Raw genomic sequence first — 20,188 nt, forward strand, 5'->3', positions numbered from 1 at the left:
TATATATATATATATATATATATATATATATATATATATATATATATATATATATGTGTGTGTGTGTGTGTGTGTGTGTGTTGGTAAACATCAGATTTGTATTATTTCCATTTGTAGGAACTTCATTGTCCATGGAAGTTTAAAAATACCAGAAGAAGCTCCATTGCCTTCAGATGAATCTGGTCAACGTCAACCATTCAATTTCTTGTGAGTTTTATTTTTGATTTTTTAATTCTTATTAATTTATGTTTAAATTTCAAATTAATTAATCCGCTAAATTGTATATTAAAATTAGGGATGCATGCAGCAGAATTTGGATTATTGAAATGGTGCTCAAAGTAGTTCTACCCTATTTGAGCACCAAAAGTAGGCACTTATTGGAAGCTAAAGGTAAGTAGTTAGGTCAGGTTTTTAGAATTTTTCCCTTAAATTGGTAAATTATTTTTCAATTTGATTACTTCGTTTATGCCCCTATTTTTTGTGGAACTTATTCAATCACATATTCGTCCAATTAAATAATTTTACACGTAAATATAAATTTTTTCTTACTTTTTAACTAGACATTCTCTAAAAAATCACCATTACAAAATTCATTTTTAAGAAAAATGGATTTCAAACACACTATGTTTTAGTTCTATATTCATTCCGAGTGTCTCTTCTCTTTATGATTTGATGGAATATAGGCATAAGAGCCTTCTAACTCTCTCCCTAATAATATAGGCATAAGAGCCTTCTAACTCTCTCCCTAATGGCTTCTAAAAATATGTATTTTGTGTGAAAAAAAGCTTCCTTCTTTGCGTTGTAGATGAAAGAACATATTTATAAGATAAAAATTAAGTCAAAATTCGTGTCCTAATAAGTTTCCAAGAAGATGTCGATTCAAAGATGGAAACAAATTATTCTGTTGCTATAGTCCTTGTGCGATGGCACTGGATAAATGGCTACATTCATACATGTCGATGTTGTTTTTTGTTCTGTCTAATAGTCACCTTGCGATCGCAAGGGGTAGTTTATTTCCCGTTCGCACTTTGGTCATTTGATTCATTCTTTCATTCCCCTTGAGTTCTCTCTTATTTGCAACATGGATCCATCTTTAAATCTTCATAATTTTGGTCTTTTACATTCTTCAATCATTTGCAATCTATATGATGCAAGTTATGAAAGTTTACAATTGAGTCTCCTAACTTTGCAAATGTTGGATTTAAATCTTGAAACTTGTGGGTCACCTCAAATTGCTCTTGTAAGTCTTCTAATTGATCAATTGTTCTTGTGAGTCTTCTAATTGATCGTCAATTGTCTCGAATAGGCTCCAATTATGATTCAAAAATGTCATTTTCACTCCAATTGCATCCAAGTGAATTCAAACTGAAATTTACCTACAACTAATATATTTACACCTAAACTAGATAGATATCCACTCAATTAGCCATAAATAATCGAGTAAATCCCCAAATAAGCGCATAATATTCACTTATCATGACATACAAACGTGTGCCCTCCAACGTAATTCACATTAGACTGATTTTGGTTATATTCACATCACTTTTTTTTTCCTTTTTTTTTTTTAATAAACACACCACATTTTAATTACATTAATGATCATTGACCTTTATTCATTATCATATTCATTTTTTAAACTTTTTTATTCATCACATTCTTACTTTTAACATCTCATTGATTTGAAAATCTTATTCTTAATCATATTTTTTTTTTCAAAAATATTATTAACGTGCTTTAAAATAAGGGCCAAATATTTAATCTCATTTTTGCATTATTATTTGTTTTGCTCAATTAAAAATATAATAGGCAAATGAGTTTTTTTTTTTAAAGAAAATTATGGAGACAAATTATAGTCAGTAATTATTTATGTAAATTTGAGCATAAAAATGCAATGAAAAAAGTTTTGAATATAAACGTGATAATATTTAAAGTTATGAACCTCTCATGCAATTAAAATATAGTCTAATTATCAAAACGATGATGTGAATGCTTTTGTTAATAAGAAAAACTCAAATTAGGGAATTATAAACCTTAAATTTGTCTATAGCCAACTCCTTATTTAAAGTCAAACAAATGTCACGTCAATCAACAAATATAAGTTGGGTTACTGTGTTTCTACATTAATGACTTGTTTGACTAAGTTTAGAAATTACTTTTAAGTAAGTTACAAACTTAAAACCATACATCCTCTATAACCTTAAAGTGAAAGAAAATTCATGTTCTTTCTTATCAGATCATAAATGTAATTCGAGGTTGTTTTGTAAAGATTAAAATGAGATTTTTTAGTAGAACGTGATCGAAATTTTTGAAATGTGGGATTGAAAAGTTGTGGGACCCATGAAAAATGTGATTAATATTGATTGTTTGACTTTGACTTAAATTGAAATCAGATTTTAATTCGTACCAAACAAGCAATAACCGCAAATTAATCAATCAATGCAGTGGAAATGGTAGAACGGTATATGGATTTTGTCGAAAAGGTGGCAGAGGAAATAGAGAAAATGCTAAAGTATATTATCAAGAGTCTTCCAGAAGATGGAATTCTCAAAAAAATTATGGATTTTCTTGAAATATTGGCTGAAGAAATAGCTAAGACTGCCCAATTTCTCAAGAATTTTCTCGATGAGGTTAGTTTATGTCTTTGATTACTTCATTAATTTTTTTGCTTAAGAATATGAAATTCTTATATGAATAATGTTATTTATAGTCCTTCATTACGGTAGTCGTCCTAAGTAATATTCTACATGACATTTTGTTATTCGATGTATTAATGTCGTAACTTTTTTTTTACCTTATATATCAAATCATTAATCGTGACATATATACCAAGTATGACGACTGTGATAGCGAATGACTGCAAATAACATTATTCTTCCTATATTTTTCTTAAGTCAAATCTCCAATGTAAATTACATCATTAATTTTGGTATAAACTTTGACTTATTTTAAAGTTCCACTCTCAACTTTTAATATAACTTATAATAACACTCGTCTCAACGTGAATAATAATAATAATAATAATAATAATAATAATAATAATAATAATAATAATAATAATAATAATCATTGAGGATCATATATATGTACTTAATTGCTAATTGCTGAAAAATGAAAGCAGGTTTTGAGAGTAGAAAAACAGTTGGAGTCTCCCTCCGAATCTCCCGTTGATGAAAACTCAATCTCTTCCAAGGAAACAAACTACGACGAATGAAGTATTAAGGTGGGTATTATGATTTTTTTTAAAACTAATAGCTGTCCTTGATGTTATAATTAGCGTCTCGAAATTATTATAGTGGGTTCAATTTGAATTGATAAATAAATGAGATTTTTTTTCTGTATATATTATTATTATTATTTATTGTGCACGTAAATAGTTTGTTCGCGGTAGATATGATTTGTAGTTCAATAATTTGAAATGCTAGTTTGTCATATGCGCTGTTCTAAAAAACGTAAACATGACTAGACGTCGTAATTAAGTTTCAAGCTTTACGAGACTAGAATAAGTTTAGGCATAATAAAATGTATTATTATTTTTCATAATTCTAAAAAATCATTTAATAATTAAAATAATACACATCAAACATCTAAAATTATAAAATACTATATTTACTTAGTAATTTCTACAATATGTTAATTATACAATTTTCAAAGAAAAACGTGAAACTAAAATCAAATAAAAACATTTTTAAAAAATGAAGAAAAAAATAATAAAGATGCTTATTATTGCTCAATTTAATTTCACGCTTACTATTATGACGTCGCATTTTGCTAGCGCCTCTTGCTGTCTACACGTGTTTTTTAGAACACTAATTATAGGGAAGCGAGATTAAGAAGTCACCTAACATAGATAGTGCGTACAAATTCTTTGTTCATTCAAGACGAAAAATGTAGGCTGCTGGTCCTAGCGGGCTATATATTATAGGGATAATTGCAGCAAAAGTCTCAAACCTTTGCAACACTAGCAGACTTTCCCCAAACATTTGATTTGTTGTAGCCGTCATTCCAACCTTTTCAAACATTGCATATGGGGCCTTTTTGGACAGTTTTCATCCAAAATTCCGTTTGATGACCAAAAAACTGATTTTGACCACATTTTAATAGTTTTTAAAAGGGCAAAATGGTAACTTCACATTAAAATCAAAATTTAAAAAAGGGAAAAAATAAAATTGGTTTTCTTCTCTACCCCATCCCACCCCTATCAGAGCGTACTCGACAAGCCTATCAGGCCGGCTTTCAGTAGGTTCCCCGAACTCTGCCTCTAAAGAGGAGATGTTCATAGTGGGGTGGACCTCTTTCAGCCGACCCAATAAGCCTTGGGCACTCCAAGAGGCCCAAAAATTTGCAAAGTCGTCGTACAGGGGATGCTCCTCGAAGTGGTCAATGAAATTTTGAACAGCCACTTCCCCTGCCGACTTCAATTCCTCCTTCAAGGAGGCTATTTCCTCATATTAAGCCTCCGCTCTCTGCCTCAGTTTCGCTTTTTCTTTATTGGAGGCCTCCAGAGCCTCCGTGGCGAGCCGGTGGTGCTCATTGGTATAATCCACTCTTCGGGTCATAGCAGCCACTTGGCACTCCACTCCATAGAGCTCCTTCTTCAGCCGCTCTATATCTTCTTTGGCAGCTGCTAGCTGGGCCTCAGCCTCCTTGAGGTGCTTGGCGAGGTCCTCCCTCTTGGCGTTGATGTCTTTCACCAAGCTTTCAAACTGGATGCTAGTGCTCAGAGCCTGGGCCACACAGACACTATTGGCCGCCACTAAGTCCTCGGCAGTGCAGGAGGCGGTGTGGTCCCTCCATTCTTCGGTTCAGTACTACTTGTGGACCACCGTCACTGCAGCCGTTTGGAGAGCCTCCGATACTTCTTTTACTGGCTCCTTGGAGTTCGTGCCCAAGAAGTCCATCTCCTTTGAGGGACGGGCTCTTTTCCTCTTGGGCTACCCCGGTACCTGGGCGAGAGGCACAGCAGCAACTACTAGTGTGGCCGGGGCAGGAGAAGCCTCTGATGGCACAGGCGTTTTCTCAAAAATGGTCATCCCGATAGGAATTGTAGTTTGCCTCAAAATGGGGGATGGCCTTACCATCGTTGGTCGCTTCGAAGGGGCAGCAGGCTTTTTGCCCTTTCGAAGCAGATTGGCCTCAGGATTCTCAAGCACCTCCTCCTCCGTCGGAGGCTGGAGCCTCTTGCTGGCGTCTACCAAGTCCTCCATCTACTTCTTATAGGCGGAGGAGGAGGTCTTCAAGGCCCTCTCTGCAGCCATCATCTTTTGTATGGTCTTGAAGTCGAGCCTGGAGAGGCATCTTCTTATTAAAGTTATTTACAAGAAACAAGTAAATTAGTACAAGTGTAAACGGCTCGGAAGTGCTAAAAGGTATTCGCTTCAAGATATTACCTTGTGAGGCCATCAGGTCGTGCGTTACTAAATGCATGTTCTTTTTGATCAGCCAATGGTACGACCTCTTCTTCGGAGGCAGCTGATATATGACACAGATGATGTTGAAATCATCAGAGGACAGCTCGCACCGAGGAAGAGTGCTTTCAAAAAATGAACACAAATGTTAGTTATGATCCGAATAGAAGAGAAATAAACAAGAAACATAGCTACAATACTCACTAAGTGACGAGTACTTCGTGGGGACCGTAAAAGGTGCCAGGGGGTCCCCCTCCATCGTGTCCCATCTCCCGACAACCCAACACCACGAGCTCTTCCACTCATTGATGGAGCTCGGCAGATCGACCACGAAAGGAGTGTGGGAACCCCAAGAGGTTAGGTAATACCAACCCCTGGTCTTATCGTCCCAGCTGTTACTTTGGGAATGTAGAGGGTCTGAAAAATAGAGAAGGGCATCTCCACCCCAAGTAACGCCTCTTTCCATAATATTTAGGAGCCCACCATTTGGCTCTAGGAGTTCGAGTTCAGTTAGGTCGGTGCTAAGCCATAAGACCTAAGCACTATCCCCAAAAAAAAGGTGAATTGGAAGCCTAAGACCGGCCCTAAGGATCACTTCGCTTATCGCCACGCACCCTGGCCTATGGTAGCAGGCCCTCTCGTCAGGTTCGGGTAGGATCAGGTCTATACTATCTGGGATCCTATATTCATTCCTAAGTCTTTCTAAGTCGGCCCCCTTTAGCTTGAAGGGATAATCCGGCGCCCCCCAATGCACAGAGGTATCTACTGGGCTATCCAACCTTTTCCAAATGTTCTCCCCCCCAAGTATCGCTTCGGCTACTTCGGAGGAGGTCGCCACAATGGGCTCGTCCATCCACACTAACTCCAGCCCCTTCCCCGAACTAGCACTATCCTCAGAAGCTATTTTTAGAAAGGAAATGTCTCAAATATTTACTGAAACTTACGAGTTTGAGTGTTCCCCAGCCGAAAATGGTTAAAAAGTGGTGTGTGGTCGCCGAAAATTCGAATGTCTCATCAAAAATGCTTGAAGAATGCCGAAAATCACAAAGAGTTTGAGAGCAAATGGGATTTTCTGTTTTCGCAACAATGAAAAGCTCCAAAAATGCTCAAGTCCGCCTTTTATAGAGCGCTCCAACTAATCTCCATCGTTGAATTCAAATGCAATCAATCTAGGCCATCCATCGCATCATTAATCTAGGCCATTGAAATGAAACACCAGATTTGATCTACACCTAAGATTTTGCTGTGACGCTCACGCTCGCATAAAACGGTCGCTTCGATCACCACCAGCCGTCAACAATAAGTAGTCGCAGCAGCCTTTTAGGGGAATGGGCGCTGCTCCCAACTGTCACCTTGGAAATACGCAACAGTTGTCAAATCATTTAACGTCAGATACGCCTGCCTCGGATCGAGCTCCTCACTCAACTTTACAAAGCTTAGACGCACCGACGCGGAGTCCCCTATGGGTCATCGCCTCGATCACTACGTTTCCTCCTAAGCTTTACAAAGTTTTAGCCATCTCCCAACGCGTCGTCCCTTATGGGTTAGCCTACCGGTAGCAGATGAGCTCCTCACTCAACTTTACAAAGTTTAGACGTACCTGATACGGAGTCCCCTGTGAGTCATTGCCTCGATCGCTGCGTTCTCTCCTAAGCTTTACAAAGTTTTAGCCATCTCCCAACGCGTCGTCCCCTATGTGTCAGCGCACCGATGGTAGATGAGCTCCTCACTCAACTTTACAAAGTTTAGACGCACCTGACGCAGAGTCCCCTGTGGATCATCACCTCGGTCGCTGAGCTCCCTTCTAAGCTTCACAAAGTTTTAGCCATCTCTCAACGCGTCGTCCCTTGTGGGTCAGCTCACCAGTGCAGATGAGCTCCTCACTCAACTTTACAAAGTTTAGACGCACCTGACGCGGAGTCCCCTGTGGATCATCAACTTGGTCGCTGCGTTGGCCGTCTCCCTATGCATCGTCCAGTTGGGCAGCACCTCGATCTCACATAAATTTTTCCCTCACGTTGTAGCGAAGTTTTAGTACATCTACCTAGGATCAAAGCTTTGGCGAACACAGAAGATAGACCCTCAAGTTCTCACAAATCACAGTCCCCATCCCGAGGCATACATACCCGATCGGGAAGACAAGTCCACTCATAATATAAATATTCATACCTGGACTTGGGGGACCACTGTTACGCCCCTATCTGAACCATTTCAGAAAGTCCACTACCACTTCATGCAAAGTGTGGAACACTTATCCAAAGTGGTTCCGAAGTGACTTCACCAATGGTGACAATCAGCTATCACACTACGAGGTATAGGCAATTCTGCGGGACTGACCGAAGTGCCCTCGCCCTGAATCTGAGGCGAAATGCACTCTGGGGACCTTTGTCAAAGGATCCGCCGCCAATTTCAGAATGAGATCTTTGTCAAGATCTTTTCTACCCCTAAGGTTTAAAGTGATTTGACATTTCCATGAGACTAGTTGATGTGACGTATCAATTTTATGTCAACTTAACTCGGGAGAAGTAATTACCCGTGCACTCTATAGACACGACTGATTGACGCCTATGAGCAGACGCCTCATACTATCAGATGTATACACATGTCTCACATCCAACGATTCTCCTCACTTATAAATACCCAAGGCTTGGCAAGAGGCAAATGTAATGAAACTCTTACTACTTAGCACTCCATAGCAAGCAAATATATATATTCTCCTCCCCACTATTTTGCACAATCTTAGTACTATTCCGATCACCTGAGCCTAACTTGACCATCGGAGTGTATACGGATGCAGTCACCCACGCTGGTTCCGACCGTGTGCATCTAACCGTGCATTGATTGTGTTCAGGGAGGAATATGTGGAGTGGTTATCGGTTGGCCACGTGGAGAATCCAATTTCCGAGGTTAACAAATGCAATCCTCGTACATGTGGGCCATATTGTTCTTGACAGCCTTAGTTCCTATAATTCTTATATTCTCCTCAATACAAAACGCGAAAGGCGTAATTGAAAAGAGTAATACTATTCATCACCACTGGTATTAAATACTAGACTAGGTGGTAATTACTGCATTAAATGATAGATTCGTTAAACTGCAAAATCATATGACTCGTGTAATTGAACCTATAAAATGTAAGATCATGTCTGCAAAATCATATGACTCATGTAATTGAACCTATAAAATGTTGGATCATGTTACATGTATAATTTTTTTTTTTACAAACTCCCATACTCATTACTCACAATGGGGGTGGGGACCACAAGCCAACATTTTTTAAATTCACGTGGGATCTGCTAATTTTGTGAGGTGAGTACACTATTTTGTCAACAACATTTTGTGCAAATATCTTTATCCTAAAATATAACCACCTAAGCTGGTGTTCTACCATTGCTAGTGTTAGATAACATTATTCAATTGAAAAAAGAAGAAAGGTATGGCTATGAATGAGATGTAGTTACTATCAGGAAAGGAAAAAAATTATGGGTTCAGAGGGAAAAATGAGTTAGATATAAGATGAGCATTAATCACCAAAACATAGAGGTCTAGAGTCACGAATCAGAATTCCTCCTAGAATCATAGTTCTAACTTCTTTTTAAGATATTTGGCTCTCAGTTGTCATCTTCCTGATATCGCTTGCAATGGTAATCTGTCCACATGAAGTGCGATGTTTATAATGAAAGCTATCGTAAAAGCAATACAGAAATCATATCCAAAAGAACACACCATGTCCTCAAAAAGAGCACAATACCTCTGCCATGCCTACCATCTAACAGACTTAAATGTCAGATTGCAGTATAGAGACAGTTTGTACAAAGAAGAAGATAAGTTTTACAAATGATATGAAATCCTTTAAGTATAAGTACTGGAAAAATTAAGCAGTCATGTTATTTTGTAGTGTTCACAGGGTGAAAAGGCAGATCATTGACTGTAAGGCATCGTTTAGCAAAAGAATAACTTCCTAGAAGAAATGAGCTATCAACAAAGCAGAAACTTTTACAAAGCTTAAAGGCCAAGAAGCATCCCAAGTTCAATGAATGATAAGTTAAATGTATTTCAGCCAAGATGTCAGCATATAATTTTAAGGATTTTTAATCCATTGATGAGCTTATATGCGTGAATAATTGTGTGTTAAATTAAAGGCTATTAAATTCAGTTAAGCCCAATTAAAGTGATCTCATAAGGCTTCGATTTTGGGCTTTTATGTATTCAATTAAAGTGTGGGTTCTATATGTGTAAAAATCGGGCCTAAATTCTAATTCTATGATGGGCCGAATTAGATCAAAGGGTATCGCTATATAAATACGATTATGGTCCCCAAGTCACACGTATCTAGGGATGTCAAAAGGGCCAAGCTTCTCAGCTCGCCGAAATAGGGCTCGTGGGCAGCTCGGGCTCGAAAAATCCCGAGCCCGATCTGAGCAAGCCTTGACGGGAGGCGAGCCAAGGAAGATGAGCCACTCGTGAGTTGAAACGAGGGCTCGTGGCTCATTATAAATAATGAGCCACGCGAAGTATAGTGACCAAAACGGTCAGTTTTTAAAAAAAGTGATCGTTTTGGTCATTGAAGTTTTTTTTATTTTTTTCCCTTCTACTATAAATACCCCTTAACTCCCCTTTTTATTTCATATCAATTATCTCCTCTCAATCACTACTTCTCATTTCTCAACTCTCTCAACTCTCTTTTATTATATCAATTATTGAGTTTTTAATCTCTTGTGTTGCAAAATATACAATATTCATTTTTTACATTTTATTCAGTTACAATTTCAATTCATCCAATTCTCAATTCTCACAATCTCACTACATTTATATTTTCTAGTTATTATGTTTGGATTTCATCATAAACAATCAAACAAATGGATCAACGCTCATTTGTTGAGAGCTTATTTGATATGGGATGTGGGCTACATAGTGAATCGCCTAGGATGTCACAAAGTCAATTTTCAAATGAATTTGTCGGTCTAAATGACGTACCCATACCTGAAGATATTCACATTCACGGTCAGGGAAGCCACAATCCAATTGATTTTGATGATATTAATGTTTTCGAAGCGGAACATGAGGACGAAAATGTCGAATTAAACATCCCAGATGCGAGGGGAAAGCGAAAGGGCAAAAAACAAGCAAAATGTTGGGATCAATTTAAGTTGATTTCAACGGGAAAAGTCGTGGATGGCTTTGCAAAATCTAAAGCAGTATGTAAATATTTCCGACAAAAATTGGGCATGGCAAAAAGGAATTGGTACCACTCATCTCAACCGCCACTACAAAGCATGTGCAGCCAGACATGGACTTCTTTCAATTGGTCAATCACAATTGCAATTTGGCAGTCCAGACGCCAGTTCTACGACTTCACCCCTATCCACGTCGGTGTATTCGGAGGACAATACTTGAACCGGAATGGTGAAATTTATTGCCACCACTGAGTTACCTCTGGCTATTACAAACAACCAACACTTCGTCTTGTTCGTGAAAGAATATCTGCAACCAAGGTACATTGGGATAAGTCGAAACACTCTTCGTGCCGATACAATACAATATTTCAATAATTCAAAACAACAATTAATTATGGATTTGCAACAGTATGAAGGTGTTATATCTTTAACTTTTGATATATGGGAAGAGGTTAATAAAAAAGCATATATAGCTGCAACCGCACACTATATAGACTCACTTTGGTGCATGCATAAAAAAATTATTGCTTTTAGAATTATTAAATTTCCTCACAATGCTAATAATATATATAATGCTATTATCAGTATTGTTAGAGAATATAATTGCGAAACTAAAATTCGGTCTTTTACTTTTGATAATGCTAGTGTTAATAAGGTAGTCGTTGATAAATTGTGTAGGACACTTCAACTTGATTTTGGTGGGTATTTGTTCATATTCGTTGTATGTGTCATATCTTGAATTTAATTGTACAAGATAGCTTAAAACATATAAATTATGAATTTCAAAGGATTAGGAATGCATTAATATGTATTACGATCTCTCCTAGCAAAAAACAAGCATTTGAAGATTTTTGTGCCGAACTAGGGGTGACGACTACTAAAACATTTGTTAGCGACGTATGCCATAGATGGAACTCTACTTACTTACTATTAAAGTCATGTGAAGGTTTTGAATATTTAATAACTAACTTTTATGACGATGGTATGTTGAATGAATTCTATTGGGTTTTAGCTTTGAAAGTTAAACGATTTTTGATATCATTTTATGAGACCACAAAGATTTTATCCAGCATTTATTATCCCACAAGCTGTATGGTGCTTGAACGCCTTTATATAATTGTAAGAACATTCTATAAATATAAAAATGATCCTGATTTTAGTAAAATTATAATTACTATGGAATTAAAGTTTAGAAAATATTGGAAAGAAATGCCTATGTTATTTCCTTTAGCATGCGCAATGGACCCTCGATATAATATTTCGAGAACTAAATACGTAATAATCAAATCAATAAAGCATTAATACTTGATACACCTATCACCTATAAGAATTTAGAGCGAACATTATGTGGAATGTATGATTTATATGCGGAAAGAATGAGTACGAATGTTAGTCGGGACTCCTTCGGCTAAAATTGAAGAAGATGATGTCGAAATAATGAATTTATTTCAAGGCATTAATACATTTAGATAAGATGCAACTGCAATGTGTTCATCTAGTGCCATGTCATCTACATTTGCATCCGCAACTCAAAATGCGATGTCTGCCGAATTAATTGATTATTTCAATCATAATATGCCAAAAGACAGAACAATTCAAAAAAGTTCAGAATAAGTAATTGAATTCTGGCGAAAGTATGAAAGACGTTGTCCAATTGTTTCTGCAATTGCAAAAGATCTGCTGACACATTCGGTTAGCATTGTTGTTTCGAAGTCTGCTTTTAGTGCAGGTGAAAGGATTTTAATTGATGTCAGAAAGAAGATGATTTGGAAGCTTTGATATGCGTGAAGAATTGGAGGACGATCATTTTCGACTACAAGATAAATACACTGAAATTATATATCGTCAGGTAAATGATATTTGATTTAATTATATTAATCAAAATTTTCTTATTTTTTAATCGTTAAATTTAATTTTCTTTAAAAAATTGTACACGTTACAACAAGTTGTTCGTGTATAATTTTTAACTCCGCCTACTCAAAATTGATGTAGTTGGTCCCAAACCAGGATAAAGGAAGATGGTTTACATTTTATCTACTTTAAAGAGAGGTAAAAAAAAATATTTTTTGTAAATGTATTTCAAAAAACAATTCGTTTTCATTATATAAATATTTTATACTTTATAAAAAATATTACAATATGATATAAATAAAAAAAGAAAAAGATGTCTTCATTAAATTATTTGTATTTTTTTAACACTTCTTATTTTTTTTTAAAAAGTGTTTTCATTACATTATTTGTGATTTTCTCTGTTAAAAAAAAAAGGAAAAAGATGACGTGCTCACCCAAAATCAACGAGCCGAGCCCAAGCTTCAACGAGCCACGAGCGCGAGCCGAGCTCGTGAGGTTAAGGATCGAGCCGAGCTATTGCCACCACTATACGTATCTTTTGCTCATTCTATTCTGTCTCCCATCGCCAGAGAGAATTACGGGTTGCGCGTAGATTTGGAAGACTATATCGCAGGATTCAATTATTGCAAATAACTATGTCTGATTTAGGTACGCTTCCGCTATAATTTATATATTTCTTGATAATTTAACATGAAAGATCTTGTGGTTTAAGATAATACATTATCCTACAAGTGGTATCAGAGCATTTTCATATTGAATAATTGAGAATCGAATAATTTATTTGATTCTTGCAATATTTTATGAAGTTTTCAGATTTGACAGTTTTGGATTTAGTTTTATTGAATTTGAAAACTATTTGGTATATTTTTCGTTATTATCTTTCATTATTTAAATTAATGGTTGAGAATATTTCAGATTATATAATTCAATTGAGGAATTACAGATTTTTATGGGTTTTTTTTTTTGGATTTAGAATTACAGTTGCAAATTTTTTTTTGGGCTTTAAAAAAAATTAAAGTTGCCGACAGCGGCGCCGTTACACGGTGACGACACAAGCAGCAGCACCCCACACTGTTGAAAGGCAACGCCATAAGGCATTGCTGGGTGCAACGACGCTCGTTGTTGCACTGCAGTAGTGCAGGCGCTGCTCATGCCTGCGCCGTTACTCCGGGCGGCACCAGAGTGCCCCGCCATTAGGAAAGAGAAGAAGAAAACTTTTTTTCTTCTAGGCTTTCGGTTTCTATGGATTTGGGGTCAGGCGCTTCGTTTGAAAATTAGATAATTTGAGGCCTCTGGCTGCAATTAGGGTTATAAAATTAAGGTTTCAATCCCTAACATTTAAAGTATATTCAAATTTGGGCATTTACATTTTGAATTTAATAATTCAGTCCCTCAAGTTTAAAAATTAATTAATTCGGGCAATTAAAGTTCTGAATTTTATAATTAAAGCCCTCAAACTTTAATTATTAATTCAAATTGGCCCCCAAAGTTTATAATTAATTTAAATTGACCCCAAAGTTTCAAATTTTCAAAATTTGATCCCTAAAGTTTTGAATTGGTCAATTCTTTGCCATTAAAGTCTTAAATTTGTTCTAATTGATCCTCTAAAGTTTTGAATTAATATATTATGGTCCCTAATGTTTCAAGTTCATTAATTTTAACCCCTAAAGTTTGGAATTAATTAATTTTGCCCCTTAAAAGTTTTGAATTACTAATCATAAGGCCCCTAAAGTTTAAAACTAAATAAAATATGCAAAATTGGTGATTCTCTTTCTCAAATTTTTGTACTAAGGACTCTTTTTAAGAGATATAATATTCAAAAGTTGGTTAATTGAAACAACATGTTGCCAAAGCAACCTCTCTTGTGAAAATTGACTAACTTAGAATATTAAAAGTTGTTTGTGCATGTGTTATTCATGAAAATATTGGTCGGCCCAAAGGAAGGTCAATATTTAGTCGAATACACGTGCTCATGTGGTGATAAACATGTAACGATTATTTCGTTTAATGTGTGATCAATAAATCGGTCCAAAGAAAAGTTTATTGATTGACCCGTTATTTTATTGTCAATGTTTAATCAATACGCCGAAAGTACCGCTTACAAGTCTATATTAATGTCCAAAGACTAGATATTGACGTTGTGCTAGATATCTTGTGATAGGCCCTATCACTATTTGAGATTATTATTATTTGCATATTTAAGATATTCATGTGAACTATTCGTAATAATCGTTCTCTAATTCAGTTTCAGTTTCTACTGCTTTGCTAGCATCAATTCAATCCTAATGCTTAATAGCACAAATTTCAGGGCATGGCAAGGGAACGTGATGATTGTTCTCGGAGTCATGGACCTGGACTTTGCTTTACGGGTCGATCAACCTGCTGCACTTACTGATAAGAGTACCTCTGATGACAAGAGAGACATGGAAAAATGGGAACGGTCGAATCGCATAAGTTTAATGGTTATGAAGCGTGCTATTCCAAAAGCATTCCAGGGCACTATGTCTGATAAGGTGACTACGGCTAAGGGTTTCCTTGAGGATCTTGAGAAAAAGGTTTGTCAAGAATGAAAAGGCTAAAATAAGTACACTTTTGGCAAACCTTATCTCAATGAGGTATAAAGGGAAAGGAAAACATTCGGGAGTACATTTTGGAAATGTCTCACATTGTTTCAAAACTAAAGGCACTCAAGTTGGATTTATTTAAAGATTTGTTAGTGCACTTGGTTCTGATATCCATTCCGGCACATTTCAATCAATTCAAAGTGAGGTACAACTATCAAAAGGACTCATGGTCCCTTAATGAGCTCATCTCACACTGTGTGCAGGAAGAGGAAAGATTGAAGCAAGAAAAATAGAAAGTGCTCATTTAGCCACCACCTCGAAGGACAAAAGGAACAAGAAAAAGAAGGTTAATAAGGAAGCTGCGGGTACAACACCGTAAAAGAAACAGTATAAGGAACCAACTGAAGGTGATTGTTTCTTTTGTGAAGCTGTAGTTCTTAAGAAAAAGAATTGCACCAATTACCACGCATGGCGTGTAAAGAAATGTATTCTTCTTCATTAGGTTTGTTCTGAGATTAATCTAACTTTGGTACCTAGACATACATGGTAGATATATTCCGGTGCAACAGCTCACATCAGTATGTCTATATAGGGTTGCCTGATTTGCCGAAAATCAAGTGATGGTGAAAGATACATCTATGCTGGGGACGGCAAGAAGGTGAAAGTAGAGGCAATAGGAAAATTTAGATTATTGTTAAAGATTGGATTTTATTTGGATCTTGTTGAGACATTTATTGTACCATCTTTTAAACGAAATTTGATTTCTATTTCTTTTTTGGACAAATTTGGTTATTCCTGTTCATTTGGAAATGGAAAATTCAGTTTGTTTTATGATTCAAAATTGGTTGGTTTCGGTTCTTTATCAGGTTACGATAATCTTTATTCAATTAATACAATCGCTTCTTTTAATGAATCCTTGCATGTAAGTACTCGAGGTGTAAAGCGAAAATTAACCGGCGAGAATTCTTCCTCATTGTAGCACAAGAGATTAGGTTACATCTCCAAAAGGAGAATTGAGAGACTTGTGTCTGACGGGATTCTCGATCCTCTTGACTTCACAAATTATGATTTCTGTGTCAACTGTATAAAGGGAAACAAACCAATAAAAGGAGTCTTCAAGTTAATAGGACTTCGGACGTCTTAAAATTTATACATACGGATATTTGTGGACCATTCCCTACGGGTTCTTGGAATGGTCAACAATATTTTATAATGTTTATCGTCTTTTCTAGATATGGCTACATATATCTCATTCATGAAAAATCACAATCACTGAATGTGTTCAAAAACTATAAAGCCGAAGTTGAGAACCAACTCGACAAAAGGATTAAAAAGGTCAGATCTGACTGTGGGAGTGAATACTATGGCAGATATGACGATTCAGGTAAACAACATCCAGGACCATTTGCTAAATTCCTAGAGGAATGCGGTATCATCCCACAGTACACTATCTCGGGTTTGCCCACTATGAATGGTGTTATTGAGAGACAAAACAGAATGCTTAAGGACATGATAAGGAGTATGATTAGTCATTCTACCTTACCAAAATCTCTTTGTGGTGAAGCATTAAAGACCGCAGCGTATATACTCAATAGAGTTCCAAAAAAGGTCATTGATAAAATCCCATATGAACTTTGGACGGGCAAGAAACCTAGTTTGAAGCATATACATATTTGGGGGTGTCCAACCAAGGCAAGGCCCTATAAGCCAAATGAAAAGAAATTGGACGCAAGGACCATCAATTGCTATTTTATGGATATTCTAAAGAGTCCAGGGGTTACAAGTTTTATGATCTCACAACTAAGGCAATTTTTGAGATAGGAAATGCTCGGTTCTTTGAGGATGTTGAGTTTGCAGGAGAGAAAGGGTTGCAGGCTTTGTCTTTGAAGAGGAATATGTTGAAATTCCTCCAATTGCCATTGACAATGATCAGGTTTCTATCCCTGACATTATTCAAGAAGCAACTCCAGATCAAGACAATGTTATATCTCCCTCTCAAGATCAACAAATTGTTCCAGAAGAAAAAAATTTATAGCTTCAATAACCAATGCCGTTAAGAAGATCCACTAAAGAGAGGAGATGTGAGGTTTCGGATGATTACATCGTATTTCTCCAAGAATATGAAGTTGATATTGGAATGGTGGAAGATGATCCGATCAACTTTTGTCAAGCCATGAGAAGTTTTAACTCTCAAAGGTTGCTCGATGCCATGAATGAAGAGATAAAGTCCATGAAGGACAATGACGTATGGGACCTTGTTTCATTGCCCGAAGGTGTGAAATCCATTGGTTGCAAATGGATATTTAAGATCAAGAGGGATTTGAAAAGGTGATGTAGAGAGGTATAAGACTCGTCTTGTCGCAAAGGATTTTACACAAAAAGAAGGCATCGATTATATAGAGACTTTCTCTCCGATTTCTTCGAAAGACTCTTTCAGGACTATAATGGCATTGGTAGCGCATTTTGATCTTGAGTTACATCAGATGGATGTTAAGACAGCGTTTCTCAATGGTGACATTGATGAAACAATTTATATGGTATAACCAGAAAACTTTGTATCGGATGATACAAAGCAAATGGTTTGTAAACTAAAGAAATCCATCTATGGACTCAAACAAGCGTTTTGTCAATGGTATTACAACTTTCATCAAGTAATCATCTCATTTGGTTTTGAGATGAATTTGGTCGATGATTGTATATACCACAAGTTCAGTGGGAGCAAGTATATTTTTCTGATTTTATATGTCGATAACATATTGCTTGCCAGCAACGATATAGGCTTATTGCACGAAACCAAGATATTTCTAGCAAAGAATTTTGAGATGAAAGATTTTGGTGATGCCTCTTTTGTATTAGGAATTCAAATACACCGAGATCGTTCCCGTGATATTCTTAGATTATCACAAAGAAACTATATCGAAAAGGTTCCTAAAAGATATGACATGCAAGATTGTAAACCAGCTGACACCCCTGTGGCTAAAGGAGACAAGTTCAGCTTAAGTTAGTGCCCTAAAAATGACTTGGAAATTAAAAAAATGCAGAAGATTCCTTATTCCTCAGCTACAGGGAGTCTAATGTATGCTCAGATTTGTACGCGTCCGGATATAGCGTACAATGTTGGGATGCTAGGGGAGATATATAAGTGACCGGAGAATGGATCATTAGAAATCAGCAAACTGGTCATTTGGTATTTACAGAGAACAAAAGACTACATGCTCACATACAGGAGATCGGATCAGTTGGAGATCGTCCGTTATTCTGATTCTGATTTCGCGGAATGCTAAGATAGTAAGAGATCCACTTCAGGCTATATTTACCTATTTGCTGGAGGTGCTATTTCCTGAAAGAGTGCTAAGCAGACACACATACTACTTTCACCATGGGAAAGGAGTTTATAGCGTGTTATGAGGCATCAAATCATGGAATATGGCTGCGTAATTTTGTCACTGGGTTGCACATTATGGACAATATCGAAAGATCGCTCAAGATATTTTGTGACAATAAATTAGTAGTGTTGTATTAGGAGCTCGACAAAGTCAAAACATATAGAGATCAAGTTCCTGACTGTTAAAGAAAGAGCTCAGAGTGAGCATATTGGGACAAACTCTATGACTGCGGATTCGCTTACTAAGGGATTGATACCCAAGGTCTTTCATGAGCACACTGCTCGTATGGGTATAATGTCTCTTGAAAATATTTAGTTTCAGTAGGAGTTTGTATTTTAGCTTTCCATATTGGACACATGTACTATTATTTTGGATATGGTTTAAAGTTAAAGTTATTTTCGGTTATAAGGTTTTATTTGATTTATTATTTCTGAACTTGTTTAAAATATTCTCACCAAGGTATTAAGGTAGACCAATTGGAAATAAGCATGTTACAGATCACATCACTTGTAATTTCCATGTTATACATCCATACTTGATCCATGTCATTCTGTTTTATCGATATACATGACCATTGATGGGTTTAGCTATATGAAAGTAGCGAAAGCCGCTTTGATCCTATGTTGATATTATTGATGGACGGGATTGTTTTGGGGATGCATTCAGTATGATAGCAAAATTTTGAGTACTCATGAGGTTATATTTAATCTGCAATTATAAGGTGACACATATAACCCAAGTGGGAGATTGTAAGGATTTTTAATCCATCGATGGGCTTATATGTGTGAATTACTGTGTGTTAAATTAAAGGCTATCAAATTCGGTAAAACCCAATTAAAGTGATCTAATAAGGTTTCGATTTTGGTTTTTAATATATCCAATTAAAGTGTGGGTTCTATATGTATAGAGACCGGGCCCAAGTCCTAATTCTATTATGGGCCGAATTAGGTCAAAGGGTATCGCTATATAAATACGATTATGGTCTCCAAATCACACGTATCTTTTGCTCATTCTATTCTGTCTCCCATCGCTAGAGAGAATTACGGGTTACGTGTGGATTTGGAAGACTATATACTACATGATTCAATTATTGCAAATAATCATGTCTGATTCAGGTACGCTTCCGCTATAATTTATGTATTTCTTAATGATTTAACATGAAAAATTTGATGGTTTAAGATAATAAATTATCCTACAATAATTTCATTGGTTCAAATACCCCATATATCATGCATACATGTTTCATGTTCTTGTCTAAAATTAAAATGAATTGGTCATATCTGTTGTTGAAGGAAATGAAGATGATATCATATTAATTCAATATCAATTTCTTGGAGAAAATAAGAGATTATAGCCACAATATGAAGTAATTGATCACAATAACTCAAGAATTTATTTACATATGTATTGATTTTGTACTCACAAAATATTTTTGTAGAATGTTTTTTTGCCGAATTTATCATCAATGTTTAGGAGATGATCTATCGATGAAGAAGGTTATCTACAATGTATAGTGAAAACTACATTTGATAACTAAAGAAAAGATCCCAAAAATAGAAGAAGGGACACAAATTAAAAGAAAAAAACAAATATATCAAAGTGTGTTGAAGCAGTGGCAAAACAATTATAAACATTGTTATTATGTGGCTAAGCATTGAATACTTAATTTGGAATTTAGATTTCCAGTGATAGTTATTATCCTAATTGAAGCTTGGAGATTGAAACATTCAAACCTAAAGAGAACCATCACATATCGAGATAGTGACTTTCATTGATAAAACCTAACCAAATTTGAGAGGAAAATG

At 36.1% G+C, this 20,188-nt stretch overlaps 1 protein-coding gene across 3 annotated transcripts in view; it reads left to right on the forward strand.

Moving 5' to 3' along the window:
• LOC111388649 overlaps positions 1-19,727 on the forward strand; it is a 20,040-nt gene extending 313 nt beyond the window's left edge. Inside the window, exons 2-6 of one of the 3 annotated variants that reach the window (XM_023013412.1) lie at positions 118-207; positions 296-390; positions 2,443-2,627; positions 3,119-3,220; positions 19,676-19,727. In XM_023013412.1, coding sequence (XP_022869180.1) covers positions 118-207; positions 296-390; positions 2,443-2,627; positions 3,119-3,211 — 463 coding nt within the window. In that variant the 3' untranslated portion in view covers positions 3,212-3,220; positions 19,676-19,727. Of the gene's footprint in view, positions 1-117; positions 208-295; positions 391-2,442; positions 2,628-3,118; positions 3,341-9,303; positions 9,482-19,675 lie in introns of those variants that run through there. The other 2 variants (XM_023013411.1, XM_023013410.1) reach the window with 2 other exon arrangements.
• The last annotated feature ends 461 nt before the right edge of the window (positions 19,728-20,188 follow it).

The sequence above is a fragment of the Olea europaea genome, unplaced genomic scaffold (genome assembly GCF_002742605.1).
Source record: "Olea europaea var. sylvestris unplaced genomic scaffold, O_europaea_v1 scaffold512, whole genome shotgun sequence".
In the NCBI taxonomy this organism is placed as follows: domain Eukaryota; kingdom Viridiplantae; phylum Streptophyta; class Magnoliopsida; order Lamiales; family Oleaceae; genus Olea; species Olea europaea.